The following is a 23,684-nucleotide window of genomic DNA, read 5'->3' as shown; positions in this document are numbered from 1 at the left end:
TTCATCTATTCATCCATGCATGATCCATACATCTTTGTCCATCAGTTTCCCCATCCATTCACACTTCATCCATTCATCTTTCCACCCATCCATCCATCATTCGTACATGCATGAATGCATCCATCCCTCCTCCATCCATTCATCATTCATGGATTCATCCATGCATCCATCCACCCACCTATCTGTCCATATTCCATTCACTCACCATATATCTATCACCCAACTCTTTACCTACTGATGGTTTGGAGTGTCATGTCAGGATGAGTTTGCTGAGGCCAAGCCGCAAAGATCAGCAAACATACTCTCTGTGATTTGATGTGTATAACCTTAGGCAAACTCTCTGAGCCTTGGTTTTCCCAGATGTAAAATGGGGATAGTAAATAGCTGTCTGTGAAACACGTAGCTGGTGCGTCACCAAGGCCAAGTGGACATCTAGACAGACATGTCTGTGGCTGGAGCTCCAGCTCGGAAGGACATGTTGAAGGACGATTTCTGTGTTCACAAACAGAACCCATCTTACTTAGAGAAACCAGACAGTATCGGAGGGTGTCATGTTGTGTGAATATATTGTGGCTCCTGCCCCCTCCTGGCTTTGTGTACAGGAGCCTGGCCCATCCCCCGCCCTCCCTGGGAGGATGGACCTCAGTCAGCCTCCTCTGCTGCGGTGGAAGGGACAGAGGATTGCTGACAGCTTCCTGCTCACGCCCCGGTCCCGGTTGACGGGATCTGTGGAAATAAATGAAACTGTACACTTGGACTAATTTGCTAATTTGCTTAAGTAACAACCCCAGTCCAAGATCTGGCATAAATGTATTAGTGCAGCTTTGGCTCCCCCAGCCGGGGTGGCACTCAGGGCGAGATGGGGTGGTGGTGCCGTGAAGTGGTGTGGAAATGGAGACAGACTTAGAGCCCGAAGGTAGTCGGGGACCCATCTGGCTCTGGTCTGGTGGCCTCAGAATCTGCACTGCTGACTCACATGTGTGGCATCAGCTGGACTAATGTCCAGTGTTGCCTTGCCACTCACCTGCTGTGGGACTGTGGCAGGTTCTTGACCATAGGGCCTATTTCTAGAGCTGTAAGATGGAGAAACAGTCTGCCTCTGTGGGGACGGGAAGCCTTTGACTAGGGTGTCTCGTACAATGAGGGGGCCCAGCAAATGGCAGTCTTCTATCTCTGTTCTCTGTGACCTTTCTCCAGATGCTCAAGGCCCAGGCAGACGTCTTCTCTCCCTGTTGGCAGTCTAAGCATTGTCACAGATGGGTCCTCTGTACCATGTCACCCTGGGGTGCTCTTGGGGTTTCATTTGCCCGACCTTCTGGGGACAGGGATGGGTAGAGCAAACACATCTGCTCCCACACCACTGGAGCTGTCCTGCTTGAGAACAAGCGGACTGCTCAGCCCCTGGGCCAGGCTCACTGGGGTGGACAAGGTGGGGAGGCAGGAGGAGCCTGGAGAGCCAATCCCCGCCACCTGCCTGGCAGCCCCATGGGGCAGCAGCCAGGTCTGTTCCCACCCTGTCTCCAGGGGCTGCAGTGCTGCAGGGTAGCACCTTGCCGCGAGTGAAGTGGGCTGGGGGTCAGTACAGGGGACGGGTGGGCAAACGGACGACTGCATCCTGTCTGAGGGAGACTCAGGTACTCAGCACATGACTGGGCAGGTCATCAGATTTTAAAGTTGATTGATTAATTTTTAGAAAATAGAAAGAATGACATTTTATTGGGAATCTCTTGAATTTTTTATGTTGGCAACAAATTCAAATTAAAAAAAAAAACTAAAAGGTTTGCCAAACGAAACATGCCTGTGGGTAGGCCAGCAGCGGCATGCCGTGTGTCTGTCTGTGTCCTCCTGCAGGCAGCCTGCCCTACGAGTATAAGATTGTGATCGCTGGCAACCACGAGCTGACCTTCGACCAGGAGTTCATGGCCGACCTCATCAAGCAGGATTTTTACTACTTCCCATCTGTGTCAAAGCTGAAGCCAGAGAACTATGAGAATGTGCAGTCGCTGCTGACCAACTGTATCTACCTGCAGGACTCAGAGGTCACCGTGCGGGGGTTCCGGATCTACGGCTCCCCGTGGTGAGTGTACCAGTGTCATCCTGGCCGTATGAAAGTGAAGCCATGCTAGGGGAGGGAAGGAACTGAGGCTGAGTGTGCAGAGGGAAGTGGGGCTGAAGTGGGGCAGTTGTTTGAGTCAAAAGTACACAGCGGGTCAGGTCTCACACCTGAGCTCACCTGGCTGGGTGGGGATCAAGGTGAAAATGAGACATAACTGTTCTTTGTGGTGGTCAGAGTGTCACTGGGGGCCCAGATGATGATGATGGTGATGATGGCAATGATGATGGTAAAGGTGGTGTTGATGGTGATGGTGATGATGGTGATGATGATGGTGATGATGGTGTTGATGGGGATGATGATGGTGATGGTGGTGGTGGTGGTGGTGATGGTGATGTTGGTGATGATGGTGATGATGTTGATAGCAATGATGGCGATGATGGTGATGGAGTTGATGGTGATGATGGCGATGATGGTGTTGATGATGGTGATGACAATGGTGATGATGGTGATAATGGTTTTGATGGTGATGATGGTGGTGATGGTGATGGTGTTGATGATGGTGATGGTGATAGAGGATGGTGATGATGGTGGTGATGGTGATGATGATGGTAATGATGGTGTTGATGGTGATGATGGTGGTGATGATGGTGATTCAGAGGATGGTGATGATGGTGATGGTGATGGTGATGATGGTGGTGGCAGCAAATCATTCCTAAGCAATTACAGTAAGCCAGGGCCTGGTCTAACATCTCCATAAGCATTGCCTCTAATCTTTACTCAGCCCTGTGAGGACTGATTTCTTGTCCCCATTCCACAGGGACAGACTGGCTCTTGGAGGCCCAGCTTGCAATAGCCACAGGCTGTCAGGGTTTGTGCCTACTTTTTATGTGCATTATTGTATTTTTAAGATTCCCCTATGTTGTCATATGCTGTTGTGATCAGTTCTTCTCTCACTGCTGTGTAGGATTTCATCGTGTGAATATACAACAGTGAATGTATCTGTTCCACCCAAACCCGACCACCCTTGCTTTCGGGCTGTGGCTGTGCATGTTGCTGCCATGCCCCTTTGTGCACATCAGTGATTCCTCCTGAGTGTGTGGACACTCCCCACACTCCCCCCACACCACCTAGGGATGGAGCGGTCAGGTTCTGGACTATGCAGCTCTTTAGTGGAAATGCCGAACTGTTTTTCATAGTGGTCATGCCAGTGTATTTCCCCTGTCAGCAGTGTCCTGCCTTACATCCATCCTGTTGTGGGACTTTTAAGCTGTGTCTCTCCTGGGGGGCTTTGCTGGGGTCCTTGATATTCCTTGATGACCAGTGAGGTTGGGAACCTGGTGCTGGCCACTTGGATCTCTCCCTTTGTGAAGTACGCAAGGGTTTTGCCCCTTTAAAGAAGTACTTGGGCTCTTTTTCTTATTGATTCATAGAAGTCTTTATGTACTTGAGTAAGAGCCCTTTGCTAGGTGTCATGCTACAGGCGGCTCTTCCACCTCTGTGACCTGCCTTTCCCTCTCTCAGCTGTGGCTTCTAGTGGCCAGATGTTCTTAATGTTGGTGTGGTCAGGTGAGTATCTGCTTCTCTGGGGTAAATGCTTTTTGTGTCCTATTTAAGAAACCTCCCTTCTCCTGAAGCCATGAAGATGTTTCCATATCATTTTCCAGAACTTGGCATTTTATGTTTAGGTGTTGTACCCACTGGCAGTGATTTTGTTGATGATGTGAGGTAGGGGTCCAGTTTGGGGATTTTGCATATTGACACCCACTTTGCCTGGCACCAAGTCTAGAAAGCCTGTCCTTCCTGGATGGTCCGTCCTGCCCTCCTCACCTCAGACGGCATCTCAGTCTGGCCTCTCTCCTGGGATCCCCTCCGCCCTGGGACCACTCGGACTTGGCTGCTCTGACATTGATTTCTTTCATGTCTCATTTTCCTACTAGACCGTTTGAGGCTCCAGGAGAGCAGGCATCTGACTTTGTCTTTTTTGTGGCCCTCACTCCAGTGCCTAGTATGGTCTCTGGCCCATCATAACGAAGAGTTGTTAAATGAATAAGTGAATGAATGAACAAACAGATGGACAGAAGCCAGGCCGTGGGGACTCAGTTAAAACTTGGGCCTGGCCTGCTCTTCTGTGTGTGAGTTTCTCTGAGGCCTCCGTCCCAGCTGACCTCCACCCAGCCTTCTGCCTGCTGGTTCCTTCCTGCTCCTCAGTGCTGGTGTCTCTAAAGCAGGGCATGACTGTGCCCCTACCTGGCTTACCATACTGCCCATCGCCCCCAGGCTCGGAGGCCAGACCCGCCATCCCTGGATTCGGTCCCCTCCTGCCACCAGCAGAGTCTCTACCATGGCACCCCCCGGTGCAGTCCAGCAAGGAAGCCCCACTGGGCCCAGCCGTCTGTGCTGTCCCCTTCCCAGGGCCCTGTGATGTTCTAGGGCTCAGGGGAGACATTACAGGTCCCCTCTGGTGCAGACTGGGCACTGAGCCTTTTCAGGAGCAGCTTAGAGGAAGGGGGCAGGAACCAACCACCACAGAAGAAGACGAACTCAGCTGTTACAAAATCCTAAGTGTTAAAAAAAAAACCATTCTGTATACATACCGCATTCATGCATGGATTTTGGATGCATTTTTGTTCTCGTTTAACTGAAAGCGGCCTTGATTTTTTTTTTTTTTTACAAAAAAAGGAGTGAGGGAGGAAGCAAAATTGGCACACAACTTATCCATCTGGTCTCATTACTTCTGGTATTCTGAAAGAAGAAATCTAAACCTGCTGAGACATTAAACTTTGAGAAGTGGCTGCCGGCCCATTGCTGGAAGTGAATCTGGTTCGTGGGGACCGTGGCGGCAGGGGAGCCGGGGTGCCCTGCCCCTCTCTCAGGGAACCGGGACAGTGCAAGGCCAGACTCCAACACACATCCTGGTGGGCAGGTCCCAGCTGTGTGACCTTGGGTCACACTCTCGGCTTTCTATGAAACGACAGCAGCCCTTTTGTAGGGTCGTTCTTAGGATTTAGGGAGGTCATGTGTGTAGATTGCTTGGTACACAGAAGACATTCAACACTCGGTGGTCCCCCTCTGCCCCAGATCTCTGCAGCTCCTGCCTCGACTACCCGGAGTGGTGGCTGGGGGAGATCAAGATTGTCCGTGTACAGCCAGTGAGGTGTGGAGTCGGGGCTAGGTGGGCTCTGACACGAGCCCTGGCTGCCCCTTCCTCCCCACGTGCACCTGACAGCAGCCCATAAGATGGGATGGAAGCAGGGGCCAAGCAGCCCAGCAGCTTTAAATCTGTCCCCTGTGGGGACTCAGGCTCTGCTTGTTGATGTGATGGTGGGCCCAGTAACTATTCTAATCATTTCCCAGAGGCTCTGCCCTTGAATGGCTCGAATCTTCCTCACAGGCAGTGAGGTCCAGCCCTCATTCCCAGTGTGCAGTTGAGGAGACTGAGACCCATGAAACAGAGGGACTTACCTAAGGTCCCTCAGAACGGAGAGCTGAGCTGGGCCTGGATGGAAGGCCCACCCAGAGCTGTGCACAGAGCACGCTTAAAACCTTCTTTTCCAACTTGATAAAATTTGTCTTTTAGAGAAAAGGGAATAGAGGATGATATAACGAGCATGTAGCTTTTTTCTTGCCTCACAAATGCCTCTTGCCAGAATGTGACTGAGGTCCTGGGAACTGAGGTCCTGGTGGGACAGGACCCTGGCCCTGCCTGAGACCTGAGTCAGCCCACTGGCACTGGCTGTCCCCTGCTGTCTCAGCGGTGGCCAGATGGGCTGGTGGGTGACAACAGTGAGACTGTCTCTGCCTGTGATTTCCCCTGCCTTCAGCCATGCTCCACCCTGGTCTCAAGGCCACCACCCTCTCCAGGAAGCCCACCTGGTGAGCTCAGTGTGGACCGGTGGCCCCTGTGCTGTTCTCTGGGCCCTCGGTCCTTCCTCCTGGCTCTGCATGTGAGGAAGGGCGTGTTTGGGACTCAGCTTCAAGCACCTGACCCAGAATCCTTTGCTCTTTCTCTTAAGAAAATCTTTTTACTCTTTCAGAAAGTATTTAGGTTTTAGTTTCCCCCCAATAATTCTGTAAGGCATTTACGGTGTTGTAATTTTGGATTGCATGTTCATATTCAGTAAGGATCTGTGGAGGAGTCCTGTGCAGCCAGCCGACTTCAGGCATAGCCAGTTTGGGATGCCCAATTCCCAGAGAGAATTGTGTATGCTTGGATCTGTGGGTGCACATAGCCAGCGACCCCTTTATGTTTGTGTCTCGGCTTAGAGCATCCTTGGCCACATGGGCTCACAGGCTGGAGGACAAACCCTGGTCAGAGGTCCGGACATCACCCTCTGTTTGGCGGAGGTGTCCTCCTCCCTGGGGTCAGCAGGTGGTCTTTACCGGCCCACTTTTTCCCCGAAGCCCTCTCGGGGCCCTGCTTTCTGGAGGGCGGGTCACAGCAGCTCCAGCTTCTTCCCTTTAACCACCGAGGCTGCTTCCCTTGTTGCTTCATGGCCAGTAAGACCCACATTTGCTGGTGCCAGAGGCTGGTGGTCCCTGTCCATCTAAGGCCATGTCTATTGCATTTTGTGTCCCATTTCTAGCAGCTTTTAGCACGAGGCTGTGGCCTTACCTTGTGTTCAGATGGGAGAGGCCAAGACTTTTCCTCCCCTTCAGTACTTGGGACCCTGCATTTAGCAAAGCTCCCATAAGCTGCCACAGAATTGTCCCATTTAATCTGCCCAGCAACAGAGCAGGGCAAGATTTTTTTCATTCCCATCTTGCAGAGGGGAAAGTGAAGCTTAGGTAGGTGAAGTGACCGGCCCAAGATTTTTGCCCTAGGCAGAAGCGGCACTGGCTCTGGCCTGGCAGGTGTACATGGTTGGCTCTGGGAGCAGTCCAGTGGGCAGCTGAGCTGGCTGACGCTTCCTGGCCTGCCTCTGGCAGTCCATTGGGCTGTAGAACCCAAACAGGGCTGGCCTGGGGGTCCTAGGTGCCTGGGCCTGTCAGTGATGTGGTCTCCCCGACCCAGACCCTGCACCTGTAAAATCGGACTGGGATTCTCCCCTGCCCACCCCCGGCAGGGCAGAGAAGAGATGAGTGGGCCGCACAGTCTCTGGTCCGGGCTCCGCAGGGGCCTCATGGAACTCCTGCTCCTCCCCCTGTCTTGAGCCCAAATCCAGTCAGGAAGGCTATGTTTGTCCAAGGGGAGCCAAGGAGCCTGCCGCTAGACTAACGGAGAACACGCTGGGAAACCAGGCCAGTCCACGGGCCAGAGACAGGCTAGGGTCCCCCCAAAGGACCCAGCAGTGTCTGCCGCCAGGGGTTCCTGCTGCTCATGTACCCCTTCTGCCTCCACTGGAGCCTGTGCTGTCAACCTCAAATGGCAGGCAATGCCCGAGCTCTGGGAAGGGAAAACCCTCAGTGTCTGGTTCTCTGCTCTTCAGGCCATGTACACCTCACAGCGACACATGTGCACACACGTAACATCTCACAGCGACACACGCACACATGTAACACTTCAAGTGACACACACACGTAGCACCTCACAGCAACACATACGTAACACCACACAGTGACACACATGCACACGTGTAACACCTCATAGTGACACATGCACACACGTAAAACCTCATAGTAATACATGCACACACATAACAGCGACACACATGCACACACAGTAACAACTCACAGCGACACACGCACACATGTAATACCTCATAGTGACACATGCATACATGTAACATCTCTGACACACACATAACACCTCACAGCGACACATGCAAACATGTAACGCCTCACAGTGATACACACACACATGTAACACTACACAGCAACACACACATGTAACACCTCATAGAACACACACACACCTCACAGCAACACACACATGTAGCACCTCACAGCAACACACACACGTAACACCACAGTGACACACACGCACACATGTAACAACTCATAGCGACACACACATGCACGTAACCTCACAGTGACACACACATACATGTAACATCTCAGTGGCACATGTAACACCTCATAGCGACACACATGCACACACGTAACACCATATAGGGACACACATGCACATATGTAACACTTCATAGCAACACACGCATACACGTAACACCTCACAGCAACACATGTAACTCTACACAGCGACATACACATACACATAACACATCACACAGCGACATACACACACACATAGCACCACACAGCGACATACACATAACACATCACACAGTGACACATGCACACACAACACAACACACAATGCACATACACACATGTAACACCACACAACGCACATGTAACACCAAATGGACACACATGGACACATGACACACCACACAACAGCATACATACATACATATATGTAACAACACATTACACACATATATAACCCCATGCAACACAACATACAACACATAACATGCCATACCACACAATGATACATGTGTACACATAACACACCACACAATGAAAAACACACATACCATACACCACACATGTATACATATAAGGCCACATGACACACCACCCAGTGACACACAGGTGCACATGTAACACCACACAATGGCACATACAACACAATACACACTGACACACATGTAACACCACATGAGACACATTCACACAATAGCACACTATATCCATGTGCACATACCACAAGCTACATACATGTACACATGCATGCACATGCACAACATGCATCCCACCTCCTCCCACACCACACACCTCCCCACACACTCACATGCTCTCACATACACTTCCACATGCACACATATTTCTCCCTCTCTGCCCCTTTTCTATTCTTATCTTTCTTGACTTCACACTGTTTTCTTCACAGTGGCCCCTCACACACACACACACCCCGTTCTCCATGAGATGAGTGTTCCGGACCAGGCATCTGCCTTCTCCGCTGCAGTCCCAGAAACAAAAGATGAATGACTCTGCAGTTGGCAGGATGGGGGACCAATTGGGAATGACAACAAGCCCCGTTCTCTGTTCCACTTATCTTGCTGCTGACTTGCCTTAAGTGTATGTCCCCCGCATGGTGTGTGACTGATAGTCCTGAGGAACAAGCAGCTGGTTCTGTGTGGCCTGCCCTGGCTGGCAGCCCTGGGGTGGGTGGAGCTGGCACCTGCTATGGAGGCAGCTCCCTTGGCCTCCCCCTTGGACCCTGAACCCCAGAGATGCAGAAAGAAGGAGCAAGGAAGACCTCTGCCCATTGGAGCTGGGCGGGTGGGCTGAAGGCTTGGACTTGGGGGCATCCCCGCCTGGAGAGTTAGGAGCAGATGAATGTGCCTGGGGGACCCGGCATGTTGCTGGTTGCTGAACCTCAAGTTTCTCCTGCTGTAGAACAGGAGCATAGCCTCACTCAGATGCTGGGAGTGTCCCAGGAGGCACTGGGGGTCAGTGATAGGTGTCAGCCTTACCTGGGAAGCTCTTAATATTGGCAGAGGGTATGCTGGCACCTTGGAAATGGCCCAGGAAGCCTGGCCTTTGGGGGAGAGGAGGTGCAGGGAACAGAAGAACAAAAGAGTTAGGGGTCTGGCTGAGTATTTGGGGCAGGGAGAAGGACCTGGCCTGAGAGCTCAGGGAGGCTGTTGGGAGGACCAGTCACTACCCCCTTCAGACGGCAGTTTTCATGCCTAGAGAATGTGAGGCAAGAGGTGGAAGTGAGAGTAACTGGCCCACAGCAGGTCTGCTGCCAGAGGCCATCCCTTCTTTCCCCAAAGGACTTCCTGGCACTCAGTCCCCCAGGCCCTCGTCCTAGTGAATGGGCACATCCTGGGTCTGACCGCTCCTGAGGCCGCATCTGTGAAATGGCACATGGTTCCACGTGGGCAGGTCATGGGGGGTGTGTGTGAAGGGATGCTCAGCAGATAGCAACAGTCCTCGTATTCTTGCTGCAGGATTTTGGGCTTCATGACTGCCAGGGGCTCTGGGGAAGGTGCAGAAAGCAAAGGGCTAACGCTTATTTCTCACCTGCCTGCCTACCAGGTAGAGCACCTGTTGGTTCATTTTATCTTCATTCATGCACACCTTGAGAAAACCCTTCTCTGAAGCCCTTCTCCATCTATTGGTCAGGAGAGGTTTGATTGGGGCCTGCCCTGAAGGAGACAGCCTGAGGACACTCAGAGTGGGTGGGGTGCCTGTGCTGGGGGTGGAGGTGATCAGGGGAAGCTTTCTGGAAGAGGTGGCCCTTGACCCATGCCTTAAGAAATAACCAGTGATGGCCTCTGAAGAGAGGCTAGGAAGGGCGTTTCATGTAGCTGACATACCATGAACAAAACCCTGGAGGTGGGGGAAGGCTGGGCTGTGTGCAGGAATCAGAGGCTATTGTTGTACCCAATGGAGGCGGGGGTGGGGGGACTCAGCAGCATGGCCCCGACAGTGGGTTAGGGCATGGCAACAGGGAGCCATGGAAGGCTTTGGAGTAGAAGAGTCACATGGGCAACAGATGAGAGGCAGGGAGGAGCTAGCGTGGCAGGCTCCCTGTCCAGCCAGGCTCCAAGGGCACTGGCAGGGCCAGGGGCTGTGTTAAGACTTGGCAGAGGACACTCAGGAGCTGCTTAGAGGCAGGCAGTTGCCATTGAAGAGGGGGAGCCAGTGGCCTGGCCATCCCATCAGGGTCCTCTTTGTGTCAGCTGACCATGGGGCACAGGGGGCAGGAGCCAAGAACCCTGGTCCAAGTCCCCCTTGCCTCCTGTGTGTCCTCAGACACATTGCTTAACTCCTCTGGGTTACCGTTTCCTTGTCTCTGCAATGGGGACCTTCCTACAGCTTTGTCCTGAGGACTAACGGAGCTAAGGTGTGGAATTGGCTGGTCAAACAGGGCTTACCAAGGAAGGCGAGTTAGGATGCCTGGTCTTGCTTTCACAACTTTGGGGTGGAGGCTGAGAACACAGGCTCTGGAGGCTGCTGTTTGGGGTCAAGCCCAGGTGGTGTTACTTGATCTCCGGGTAAGGGCACATGACCCCCTGCAACTGTCTGCAGCTCCGTCTCTGCATCTATAAAATGGGACAGTGATGGCCTGACCTGTGGTGGTGCAGTAGGTAAAGCATTTGACCTGGAACGCTGAGGTTGCTGGTTCAAGACCCTGGGCTTGCCTGATCAAGGCACATGTGGGAGTTGGTGCTTCCTGCTCCTCCCCCCTTCTCTCTCTCTCTCTCTCCTCTCTAAATGAATAAATAAAGTCTTAAAAAATAAATGTTTAAAAAAATAAATAAAAATATTAAAAAAAAATGGGACAGTGATGGTAGTGACCTCCCTGGAGGAGGTGTGAGGGTTGGTGGCTTGTGGAGAGTCTTTGGAACTGTCCTATCAAGGGAGCCCCCATGCTTCGCTCTCTGGCCATCAGACCCTGGCCAGGGCATACCACTGGGAAACCCACCAGGGGCACCCTAGGCCCCTCCACCCTCACATCCTAGGTCCCAAGAAATGGGGTGGCCATACCCCAGGCTAATGGACAGACCCCTGGTGCACCCCCATGTCCAGGGCTGTGTGCCTTACCTGGGAAGACAGGATAGAGCAGGGCACTCTGCTTCAGCCATTTCCTGTAGATAAGCACCGCCCCTCCCTCTGCCGTCAGGGAACCCCAGATTTACACTTCGGGGGAGAATGGGTAATGATTGGCCACGAGGAGGTCATTTATATTGGCTAAGCGGGCTTAATTAGATGGGCTCCAAAGGTTACTGTAAGTGCACAAAGAAGCTGCTAAGGGGTTAGTTAACCTCTGAGAGATTACATTGTATTCAGCGCTCTGTTAAAGTTTGAATTAATTTTTCCCATGGGTTTGTTCACATTCTAATTTTCAGCTAAATGAGACATCTGTTTCAGAAAAGGAAAATTTGCTCTGGTTGTCATGGCAACTATCGTTCTGTAAGAAAATTATTCCAATGGTTACTTTATAGAACAGAAAGGCAGAAATTTGGGACATAAAGCCGCCTTCATCTCTCGGTTGGAATTCTGATTCATCGGCCTCCCCAGGTGGGGGTCTCTGTGCCCTCGGATGTGAGGCCAACCTCGGGGCTCCAGGCCCTCGGGCGCTGAGGCTGGGTCCAGGCACCAGTCTGCGTTGGACATGGGGACCGTGACTCCTGCGGTACCCAGCACTGCATCTCGGGAGTTCACGGGTCTCAGACCACAGCTGCCCCAAGGTGGGTGGGGGCAGGGAGGGGTAGGCGGAGTCCCACTATTTCCATGACCGGCCCTGTGAGCCCCTGCCTGATCTCGGCAGCCTTGCACATTACCTTGTTGGACAAGGGTCGAGTGACCAAACACAGGATGCTGGCAGTGCCCAGGGCCGACGTTGACCTGAGGAAGGACAGGCACCTTCCTGTCTCCTCTTCCGCAGCAGGGCCCTGGGCAGACCTGGTATAGGAGGGCTAGAGGCTTTTCCCTGGCTTCGCAAGGTGACATGAAGCGTCTGTCTCTCCTGCTTCTCTGGTGCCCCCTGTCCGGCCACCCTTGAGAAAGGCCCCAGCCCTGGGAGGGTGCACCCCAGCTGGCAGCCATCCTGGGAAATGTTTCCTCTGGACATTTTTGTGCATGACTTGATCTTCCTGCTCCCCCTCCCCCCCCCAATTCTAATAAAACGCAGACATCACCCTTCCTATTGACAGAGCTGGTATTAGGAAGGTGTTCTCCCAGGGGTAGTACAATTTCATCCTCGTACACCTCCCCCGCCCCTCATCAGGCATCGGGGTACAGTGGGGTAAGGTCTGGGGGCACAGGTGTCATTTACCCATTTGACACAGGCTGGGAGAGGTGAAGTGACCAGCCTAGGGGCAGAATCAGGAGGTTTGATATCAACTTCAGTGCCCTTTCCACCCATTAGAGAGGAATGAAACAGCCCCCTATCCCAGACCTGACACTCCCAGAGTGGCCCCTGAGCCCCCCAGCAATGCTGCCAGCCAGGCCTATGGATCTGATGGCCTCAAAGATAGGGTGGAAGTGGGGTGGGGAGGGGGAGGGAGGTGGAAGGCACATTGGCAGCCGTCTTGAATCCTGCCTTGTTGAGACCTGCTTCTCCACTGGCTCTGCCTAGAACCTGCTGTGTGATGTTGGGAAGGGGGGCAACCTCTCTGGACATCTCTGGGGGCATGGTGGATTCCTGCTTCCTGGGATTTGAGGCAATGTGTTTTCAAGAACGAGGTAGGCACATCTACGGGAGAACTGGCACTCCCAGAGGAAGGTTCCCTGGTGCTGGGTGAAAGGAGATGAGGGCTCTACCATGGGTCAGCTCCGGGGCCTCTGGGAACCTCTGATATATTTCCAAGTGTCTCTTTCAAAAAGCCACCCCTTACTGTGGCTCTCGGGAACTAACAGATGCTTTCTCTCCATACTGATGAGGCCTAGTCTTGTCTAGTAAATATTTGATTAGATTTTTGAAAAATGGGTCCTGTGTTTGAAAAGCCATGCCAAAAAGACTCTGCTGCTCCTCACACAGGCTGACGGGGCTGGAGGCTCCAGGGAGGACCACCCCACCCGGCATGGCCTGAAGAGTGGCTGTCAGGGTGCTGCAGCCGTGCCCTGGCTCAGACAGAGGCGGCTTTGAGTGTGCCCAGGGATGGGGCTTCGGGAATGTCGGAGCTGTGAACTCAGCCCCTCGGGGTGGGAGCAGTCTCCATGCCTCTGAGCAGGACTGCCAGCTCTTTCTTGCCAGGAACCATGGCAGGAGAAACATTTGATGCTGTGACTCAGGACACACAGATGTGGTGCTATTTAGATATAACCGAAGTGTCCCTTCTCTGCTACAATATACTCTGCTGTTTTCTGTTCTTTCTTTTACTTTTTAAAAACGCTACTGTGACCCATCAAAATGCAGTTTGGAAAATCCTGCCCTAGGCCAAAGGTTTTTCTTCCAGGCTCCTTGGGTGGGTTTCAGGAGGTGTCTATAATAATGATGGTGATGGTGATAATGATGGTGGTGGTGGTGACTGTGATGGGGATGGTGGTGATGGTGGTAGTGGTGGGCATGGGGTATTGATGGGTATGGTGGTGATTGTGGTGATGGTGGTGATGATTGTGATGGGGATGGTGGTGATGATGGTGATGGTGGTGACTGTGATGGGGATGGTGGTGATGGTGGTGATGATTGTGATGGGGATGGTGGTGATGATGGTGATGGTGGTGACTGTGATGGGGATGGTGGTGATGGTGATGATTGTGATGGGGATGGTGGTGATGATGGGGATGGTGGTGATGGTGATAGTGGTGGGCATGGTGGGCATGGGGTATTGATGCGTATGGTGGTGATAATTGTGATGGGGATGGTGGTGACGATGGTGATGGTGGTGATCGTGATGGGGATGGTGGTGATGATGGTGATGGGGTAAATGATGGCAGCAGCAATGCATTGAGCACTTACTATGAACCAGGCACTGTACATGGATTAACTGATGTAATTCTTTCAACAGTCCTATTAGGGCAGATGGTATTATTGTCCCCATTTTATAGATGGGGGATTTGAGGCATAGAGAGAAGTTAAGCCACTTCCCCAAGGTCACACAGGTAGTAAGGGGTAGACCCATTCTAACCCACATTTCTCTCACCCTAAGATTCCCTTGAAGTTGAGTGTAAATTGCATGTTTGTGTGTTTGAAGGGGCACATTTATCAGAGAGAACCCTCAGCTTTCTGCAGTACAAGGGGAGGCCTGAGGTACAAGGTGCCCTCTGAGGGAACTGTCCTTAATACTACCCACCCAACCCCCCTTCCCAGCTCGGGCCCCCTGGTCTCCTCACTTGGGGGGCATTTCCTGTTGTTGGAGATCTCTCGGGACAGCCCAAACCTGAGGGTGCAGGCTGCCCTGTGTGCCCCTCCTCTCCCCATCTGTTTCTCCTCTCCTGGGCTCAGAGGCAGGTCCCCAGGTCCCCACCTGTATATGTGGTTCTCCTGGCACTCGGCTGTGGGGAAACCCCTCGGCTCCCCATGCCTTCTCCCCCCACCAAGAACGAGGCAGGAGCCCACAACCCTCTTCCTCAAGGCCAAGACTTAGGCTGGTAGGGCTTGGGGGTATGGTAGCCTGGTGTGTCCTATCCACTTTTAGTAAGTTTTCCTGGGGGGGGAGTATTTGGGGCTCTCTTTTCAACTTTGAAGTTTTGGCCACAATTTCAAAGCAACAGGAAAAGTGCCTTCATTCACTGAGCCCACTGTTACTCACCATCATTCATTAAAGAAACATGTACTTGCCCTCGCCGGGCTGGTGCTGGGCATTCGAGGAGTGACAGAAGTCTAGAGCAGAGCTTTGAGGGTAGAGGTGGCGATGATGGTTGTGGTGACCTGGTGAATGCTGAGGTTGTGCTCATTTGGGTGGAGCTTCTAGGTGTCGCAGTGTTCCCACCTTCCCCGTACCCAGCCCTGACTAGCCTTCCTCTGGGGGGACAGTTCAGGATCTCATAATGACTTAAGCCTAAGTGATAATTCTTAGGATGCTTTTGCTGTCAATGAAAACCCAGTTCAGTTGGATTTCTGTGGGCCCACAGAACTGAGAGGTTCAGCAGTGGGGTGGGTGTCTGGAGCAGTTTGATCCAGCTGGTTTCTCTGGGCCATGTGCTGCAGTCTTCTCCCTCTAGGACATGCATAATAGCTGTTGAGAGCTCCCAGGGCAAGCAGCTTACTAGTTTATACACAGGATGGCATGTCCTCATCTCTCATCAGTGAATGAAATGTCTGGGATTCCCCTCCATTTGGAAGGATCTAGGCCACATGCTCACTATGGAACCCATCAAGGGGAATGACTTGCGTTGATCTGTCTAGTCTTAATTGGGCAACAGGTTTGGATTTCATTCACTCATTGGCCCGGGTCCACCTGGCCCTGCCCTTGGAGCTGAGGGTGAGCTCAGCCTACCTGGATCCCTGGCTGGGGGCTTCCGCTGGAAGCAGGAATGAGTGTCATCCACCTGGAACCCATTCGCCTGTCCGGGCCAGTGAGAATGTTCTCTCTGGGTTTCCTTAGAAAGGCTGGAGCAAGAAAGGTCTTGGGCAAAAGCTGATTTTTTTAAACTTACATTTTTATATTGCATAAATTATACTTGTTCTTCATAGAAAAATAGAAACTTCAGTTAAGCCAGAGGGGAAAAAGGGAAGAGAATGCTGGTGATACCCACAGCTCACCACTCTGCGAGGTCCTGGCGAATCCCCACCGACCCCTTGATTGGAGTTGCAGCCATTGGTCTGGTCCCGGTGGCTGTTGGGCACCACCTGCTCTCTCATTCTCTGTGGTGGCCCCCCCTTACCCTCTCTGAACCCCTGCTCTTCTCCCTCAGGCAGCCCTGGTTTTATGGGTGGGGTTTTAACCTCCCCCGAGGACAAGCACTTCTTGAGAAATGGAACCTCATTCCGGAAGGTGTGGACATCCTGATAACCCACGGACCCCCGTTGGGTAAGCGTCAGCTGCTGCCTAGCCCGTGCTCTCTGAGGGAGGACGTTGCCCAGACCAGCCTCTTCCTCCCACCCCGGCCTCTGCCGACCCTCACTCATCACTCCCTTGGGGCTTGGGGCCGGGGCGGGGCAGTGCTGGAACATGGCTCACCTGATGCAGAACTTGCATCCAGGGTGCTCAGGCCTCCAGGTAGAGAGCCCAGAATGGCCAAGCTCAGTGGGACACGTTCAGGGGTGAGGGAAACCCCGAGAGCAGGGGCAGAGACAAAGGCTGTCAGAGGAGGTGACCTCAGAATAGGGACTGAAGAAAACAGGGAAGGGAGGGAGGAGGGATGACCCAGGTGGGAGGGGCTGTTGGGTGATGCCCAGTGCAGTTGGAGAGTCATTCGCTCATACAGCTGTGTGGGAAGGAGGTGCCCAGGCCAGTGCCCACAAAGTGCTGAGAGGAAGGCTTTACTATCCCTGTTTTCAAGTGGAGGGAGTTCCCAGACCCAGGGTCTTGATAGGGTTTGAGGGTCACACACTGCAGATTGTAACCAGGGCTGTGTTAGTTCTTCTGGAAGCCCACTGACCACTGGGATGAGTTCCTGTCAACATTCATTGTCACCAATCGCTTACTGAGAGACTCTGGGGCGGGTTTGTTTCCTCTCTCCCTCCCTCGCTCCTTTCCACCCTCACTTGTCCAGTCTCTGGGGGTCCTGCTCTCTGGATGCCTCCCCCACACCCACCTCGCACACAACACACAGCTCCTGTTCCAGTGGTCCTTGTGCGCCTAGCCCAGCCTGATTGTTGGATGCGTTGCTGAATGAAATGGGGGCTCACAGAGGTTAAATGACTTACCTAAGGTCACACCAGTAGGTAGCAGATCCTGGGACTTAAACCTGGCCTCTGCCCTAAGCCTACTCCCTGTCCACTTCCTGCCTCTTCTCTCCTTCTTCCCCCTTCCCTCCTCTTCTTTTCATTCTCTCTCTGCTTCAGTCTCTCTCTCTCTCTCTCTCTCTCTCTCTCTCTCATCTCTAAGTTAACATGTGTTGCAGCCTGCCGGATTCTTTGAGTTGAGGGACCCCCTTCTCTACCAGCAACTGTGAGAACCCATTGTGCCCACCCGATCAGAGAGGGGCCGAGATGGACCTAGTTGCTCTGCTCACCTGGAGTATTCAGTTATTCTTTGTCTGTGTAGCTATATGGGGATAACAAACCATCTGGGCAGCTCTGGGGGCTGGGTGGGCGGGCGGGCAGACCCAGGCACAGCCACATGAGCCATGCGGCACTGAATGCAGTGCATCTTCCTGAGTTCGTGACGTTTGTGTAGAAAGTTTGCGACATGGAAGCCTTGCTCCCTGGTTCTTCTCTGCTGCTGGCTACTGGGGTGCCCTTGGGCCTCCCCTGACCCTCTTAGGACTTGGTTTGCTAATCTCTGCAAGGGGCGAGGCCACTCTGAGCATGAATGGTCTAGGGACTCACAGTTGTTGAGCACTCCCACCCTACATGCCTGATCCACTCTGGGCTCTGTAAGCGGGGTGGGGGTGGAGGGGCTGCATGACCCAGGTGGTTTATGGCAGATCCAGCTCTCCTCCCCTGAAGGCTGAGGCAGGGCCTTGCTAGGGAGAGCGTGCTGGGGTGGGAGAGCTCTGTCCAGGACTGTGAGGCCTGAGCCCCCGGTCTCTGAGGCTGCAACAGCTGCCGCCTGGGGGCCAGGGGCTTGGGGCTGGCTCACTGCCCTCTGCTGTCCACATTGCATAGGCTTCCTGGACTGGGTCCCCAAGAAGATGCAACGGGTGGGCTGTGTGGAGCTGCTCAACACGGTGCAGAGGCGTGTGCAGCCGCGGCTGCATGTCTTCGGCCACATCCATGAAGGTTAGTGCGTGGGGCGGGGAAGGAGACCACACAGGCTGGGGGCTCCTCGCTGGCCCGTCAGAGGGGCCATCTTGCCTCCTTTCAGTCCAGTTGCCTCCTCCCTGATCTCTATGCTGGAGGAAAATGGACCATTGGTGTTGATGATAAGGATACTGCTGCTGCTGCTGATGATCGTGGTGATGGTGGTGATGGTGGGGATGGTGGGGATGGTGATGATGGTGGTGATGGTGGTGATGGTGGTGATGGTGGTGATGGTGGGGATGGTGGGGATGGTGGAGATGGTGGGGATGGTGGGGATGGTGGGGATGGTGGGGATGGTGATGGTGGGGATGGTAGGGATGGTGATGGTGGAGATGGTGGTGATGGTGAGGATGGTGGGGATGGTGGGGATGATGATGGGGATGGTGGGGATGGTGATGGTGGGGATGGTGGTGATGGTGGAGATGGTAGGGATGGTGAGGATGGTGGGGATGGTGATGGTGGGGATGGTGGGGATGGCGGGGATGGCGGGGATGGCGGGGATGGTAGGGATGGTGGGGATGGCGGGGATGGTAGGGATGGTGGTGATGGTGAGGATGGTGGGGATGGTGATGGCGGGGATGGTGATGGCGGGGATGGTAATGGTGGGGATGGTGATGTGAGGATGGTGGGGATGGTGATGGTGGGGATGATGATGGTGGGGATGGTGATGGTGGGGATAGTGATGGTGGGGATGGTGATGGTGGGGATAGTGATGGCGGGGATGGTGATGGTGGGGATGGTGATGTAAGGATGGTGGGGATGGTGATGGTGGGGATGGTGATGGTGGGGATAGTGATGGTGGGGATGGTGATGGCGGGGATGGTGATGGTGGGGATGGTGATGTGAGGATGGTGGGGATGGTGATGGTGGGGATGGTGATGGTGGGGATGGTGATGTGAGGATGGTGGGGATGGTGATGGTGGGGATGGTGATGGTGGGGATAGTGATGGTGGGGATAGTGATGGTGGGGATAGTGATGGTGGGGATGGTGATGGTGGGGATGGTGAGGATGGTGGGGATGGTGATGGTGGGGATGGTGATGGTGGGGATAGTGATGGTGGGGATAGTGATGGTGGGGATAGTGATGGTGGGGATGGTGATGGTAGGGATGTGGGGATGATGATGGTGGGGATGGTGGGGATGATGATGGTGGGGATGGTGGGGATGGTGGGGATGATGATGGTGGGGATGGTGGGGATGATGATGGTGGGGATGGTGAGGATGGTGGGAATGGTGGGGATGATGATGGTGGGGATGGTGGGGATGATGATGGTGGGGATGGTGAGGATGGTGGGGATGGTGGGGATGATGATGGTAGGGATGGTGGGGATGATGATGGTGGGGATGGTGGGGGTGGGGATGGTGGGGATGGTGGGGATGGTGGGGATGGTGAGGATGGTGGGGATGGTGGGGATGATGATGGTAGGGATGGTGGGGATGATGATGGTGGGGATGGTGGGGTGGGGATGGTGGGGATGGTGGGGATGGTGGGGATGGTGATGGTGGGGATAGTGGGGTTGGTGGGGATGATGATGACAGTGATGGTGGTGACAATGATGGTGGGGATGGTGATGGGGATGATAATGATGGTGATGATGGTGACAGTGATGATGATGGTGGTGATGGGGCTTATGATGATAATGACAGTGATGGTAACGATGATGATGGTAATGTTGATAGTGGTGATGTGATGGTGATGGTGTCATTGATGATGCCCTACTGTGTGCTTTCCAGACACTGAGTTGAACATTCTAAGTGGCTTATTATTTCATTTGACCCTCACAGCACCCTGAGAGGAACCTCTCTCACTATTACCTCCATTTATCGGCAAAGAGACTGAGTTTGCCCCAGACATATTCAGCCCGTGTGGCTGAGTGCCCCTGACGACCACCGCCACCAGACCAACCTCACTGCTCCAGGGGCTGGCTTTCCCCTCAGCCTTGACAGGTGTGTGTTTGCTTTCCAGGGTACGGTGTCATGGCGGATGGGACAACCACCTATGTGAATGCGTCCGTGTGTACCGTGAACTACCAGCCCGTGAACCCGCCCATAGTCATTGACCTCCCCACACCCCGGAACTCCTGACTGCCCCTGCTGTCCCAGCCCTTCCCCCTGCAGTGGCTTCACATGCCTGGCTGAGAGCGCGGACCCTGACCGCCCTTCCTTCCATGCCGACAGCCCGTCCGGACAGCCGCGGGGACCAGCCTAGCAGATGCACTGCGGCCTTGGAATGAAGAATCGCACCCCGACGCTTCAGCCATCTGTATGGGGAGTCGGGACCCCATGGGTCCCTGTCAGGGGTTCTGTGTTCACTACTATTTTCTGCGTGTACATTCCATGTGTACCTTGTTGAGGACCTAACAGGTCCCTGGCCCCGTTCTGCTCGGGGAGTGACTGAATCTTCATCCTTCACAGTTGGCCACCTTTGTGGGTTTGGGAAGCTACTGCTCTTAGATTTTGGAATTTCTTGCACAAATTTTCCCTCTAACTGAGGGTCTGTGTGGCTGCCAGGGGGGTGGGGGGTGGAAGGTTTTGTAGTTGGGTGCCAACAGCCCCTCCTCTCCTCCCGGGCCTGGCAGGAGTAGGCCTGCTTCCAGCCCAGGCCCTCAGAGGGAGCGTTCGGGGACATCTCAGGAATTGGACTGCGCCTGGCCAGGCCTCCACACTGCTGCCTCCTGCTGTTCCCCTGTTTTCTTCCTGTGGGTGTCTCTGCTGACTTGAATGGTGGCCTGAGCATTCCAGGCACTCGCTCGGAACCTGGGTGATTTGAGGGGTTGGTTTTACAGAATGAGCCCTTTGAGTGCCCAGGACCAGCTGGAGGGCTCCCAAGTCATGGATGACCGCTGGTCCCGTGGGGGCTGTGCTGCTGTGTAGAACCCAACAGCCTGGAGGGGCTGCAGGCTGAGGCAACCCTCCCACATGTATGTGCCCATGAGGGTGTGCAACACACACACACACACACACACACACACACACACCCTCTTAATTTAATGAGTGGATCTCCTTGGTGGTGGTTCCCTCGTGCTCTTTAGATTCTACCTGGTGTGCCCACAGCTGAACATAGCCGAATGGGTCACAGTCCTCATTGTCTCAGCACCTGTTAGCTTGTTAATGGGAGGTGGCACAGCGACAGAGCAGGACTTGGCCTCTGGCAGCTCCACACAGGGAGCTTCTTGTTCTTTTTAAAATCTGGACGGAGTAGGGGGATGGGTGCCGAGTCTCTGAAAGAGAAGCAACCAGCAGGGCTTGTTGGGGGCGAGGAGAGTGAGCAGGGTGGGCCATGCAGGGGCAGGGTCTGTCTTCATTTAACATTTGGGTCTTCTGTTCGTCATGGATTTTATTTTTCTTTTTGGTACTGATTTGGATTTTTAAAACTATTACATTAAAATAGTATCCTCTATTGTCTTCACTGAGTTTTTTGGGGGAGCTCCTTAAACTGTGCCCCTGAGAAGAAAGCCCTCCTCGCCTCACCTCATCCCAGCCCTGGGAACCAGCATTTAACGAGCCCTTTGCGATTACAGTCTCTTGTCATTCTCAGCCAGTCCTGCACGGTGGGTACTGCTGGCCTCATTTTAGAGATGGAGAGATAAAGATCAGAGAGGCCAGGCAACTTGCCTGAGGGTGCACAGCTCAAAAGGCGCATGGAAGCAGGATCTGAACCTCGCTTCACAACCCCTGCTTTACCACCACCCAAAGTTCTCCCCTGCAAGGCAATGTGCGGGCCAAGGCTCTTTTTTTTTTTTTTTTTTTTTTAATTTAAGGGTCCTGTTCAGAACCTGTCTGGTTTGTTTCTCATAGAAAGTACCTGGAACCCTGAGGGATCCTGTCCCCTGAGCCCAGCATCCTGGCATCCCGAAGACCATGCTTCCCTCCTTTCCTCAGTGGGGCTCCCCATCGGACTTGGGGCACCAGCAGGGGAGCCTGCAGCAGCCCCGCCTTGGCCCAGGCCAGCTTTGCGCTGTAGGGTGCAGGGCTTTGGGACTTCCGTTTGGCCTACGTGGCTCCTGGTAGCCAAGGATGTTTACAAGGTCTCTGGGGGCGCCCCAGATGCATGATGTGTGTGTGTACGTGTCGGGTGGAGAAGGCCCAAGGCCCTTGCAGTCGCCTCTACTGAATTTCTATGTGGACCAAGATCTATAAACTTAAAAAAAAATTGTTTTCCTAAGGTATCTTTCAGAATATGGTGTATTTTTATGTGGAGAAGAAGTTATGAAGGCAGCTGTTACTTTAAAAGAAAATTCATTAAAAGTCCTTGAGGTATGAAAGCTGATGGCGTGCTCCTCAATCATTTTGGCATAACTCGATTGTGGCTGTAATTTTTTTTCTTTTCTTTTTTTTTTTTTTTGTCATGCATGTCAGACAATAAAGTCTTTGTAAAAAGAGAAGTCCACGTGGTGCCTCTTCTGCGTGTGTCTCTGGGGGTTGTGCGGGACACGTGGGGGAGGGGCGGCGTCCTCCCCGTGGAGTCCTGAGTCCTGGGTGGATTTCCGAGGCTGAGGCCCTTCCTTCCTGTGTCAGTGACTGGCATCCTTCTGCTCGCTCCAGCTTCCCCTGGGGTGGGGGGCAGAGGTGGGGAATCTGAGAGGTGGGTAGCATGGGCGGGTCTGCGCCCTGTTGTGTTTACCTTGATGGCCTGACTTCCCAAAACAGTGCTTCCAGATAGATGGGCTCTGGGCTCTTCCTGGGAGCAGCATGTTCAACCCAGCCCTTGTCAAGCTTGGGGTGCAGGTGTAATGACTTGAGGCTCAACGCTCCCTAAGCTGCAAAAGTCCTGCCATTTTCAATAATCAATTGATTCATCAATACACCCATCCACTCACCTACCCACTGACCCATCCAGCCATCCACCAGCCACTCCACAAACACTGAGTACCTCCCATGGGCCTGGCTTGGACTAGGGAGGGGCAGTGGTGCCGGTGATCGGTTGAGGAGGAGGACCGCTGAGGAATGGACGTGGGGCCGAGGGTGGGGGAGCTAAGTTGCCAGTGACAGAAGCGGAGCATGGGAACAGGAAGAACAGATTTGAGGAGGGACATTGCATTTATTCTGTTTGGGTTTTGTGAGCCAAAGGCGCCCTTGGCATATGTAGGTGTCCAGTGTCCAGGGGCATAAATGGATCTGGAAGAGGAAGAGTCTCTCTGGAGACTTGCATTTAGGGTCATAACCACAGCTAGGGGGCTGGGGGAGACCTCCCAGAGGGGCGTGCAGAGGGCAAAAGGAGCAGCCTGGGGCAGAACATGATGGATTCATCCTCTTCATGAGGCTCTCCAGTCAGACTACCCCGCCTGCAGTGTGCTCCCCACCCCCAGAGAGTTTCCTCTACCAAGGCCTCACAGGTGCCTGCAACAACCCATCCTGGCTGGGCACCCCCTCCGTGAG

General features: G+C 53.6%; 1 protein-coding gene across 1 annotated transcript in view; it reads left to right on the top strand.

The window, feature by feature from the left end:
* Positions 1 to 20,769, top strand: part of MPPED1 (metallophosphoesterase domain containing 1) — a 63,993-nt gene extending 43,224 nt beyond the window's left edge. Inside the window, exons 4-7 of the mRNA XM_066253065.1 lie at positions 1,852 to 2,077; positions 16,313 to 16,428; positions 18,171 to 18,284; positions 20,272 to 20,769. Of these exons, the coding sequence (XP_066109162.1) occupies positions 1,852 to 2,077; positions 16,313 to 16,428; positions 18,171 to 18,284; positions 20,272 to 20,390 (575 nt within the window). The 3' untranslated portion in view covers positions 20,391 to 20,769. The remainder of the gene's footprint in view (positions 1 to 1,851; positions 2,078 to 16,312; positions 16,429 to 18,170; positions 18,285 to 20,271) is intronic.
* Positions 20,770 to 23,684: the final 2,915 nt, after the last annotated feature.

This window comes from Saccopteryx bilineata, chromosome 1 (assembly GCF_036850765.1).
Source record: "Saccopteryx bilineata isolate mSacBil1 chromosome 1, mSacBil1_pri_phased_curated, whole genome shotgun sequence".
Classification (NCBI taxonomy): Eukaryota; Metazoa; Chordata; class Mammalia; order Chiroptera; family Emballonuridae; genus Saccopteryx; species Saccopteryx bilineata.
This window is presented reverse-complemented; position numbering and strand designations above follow the sequence as displayed.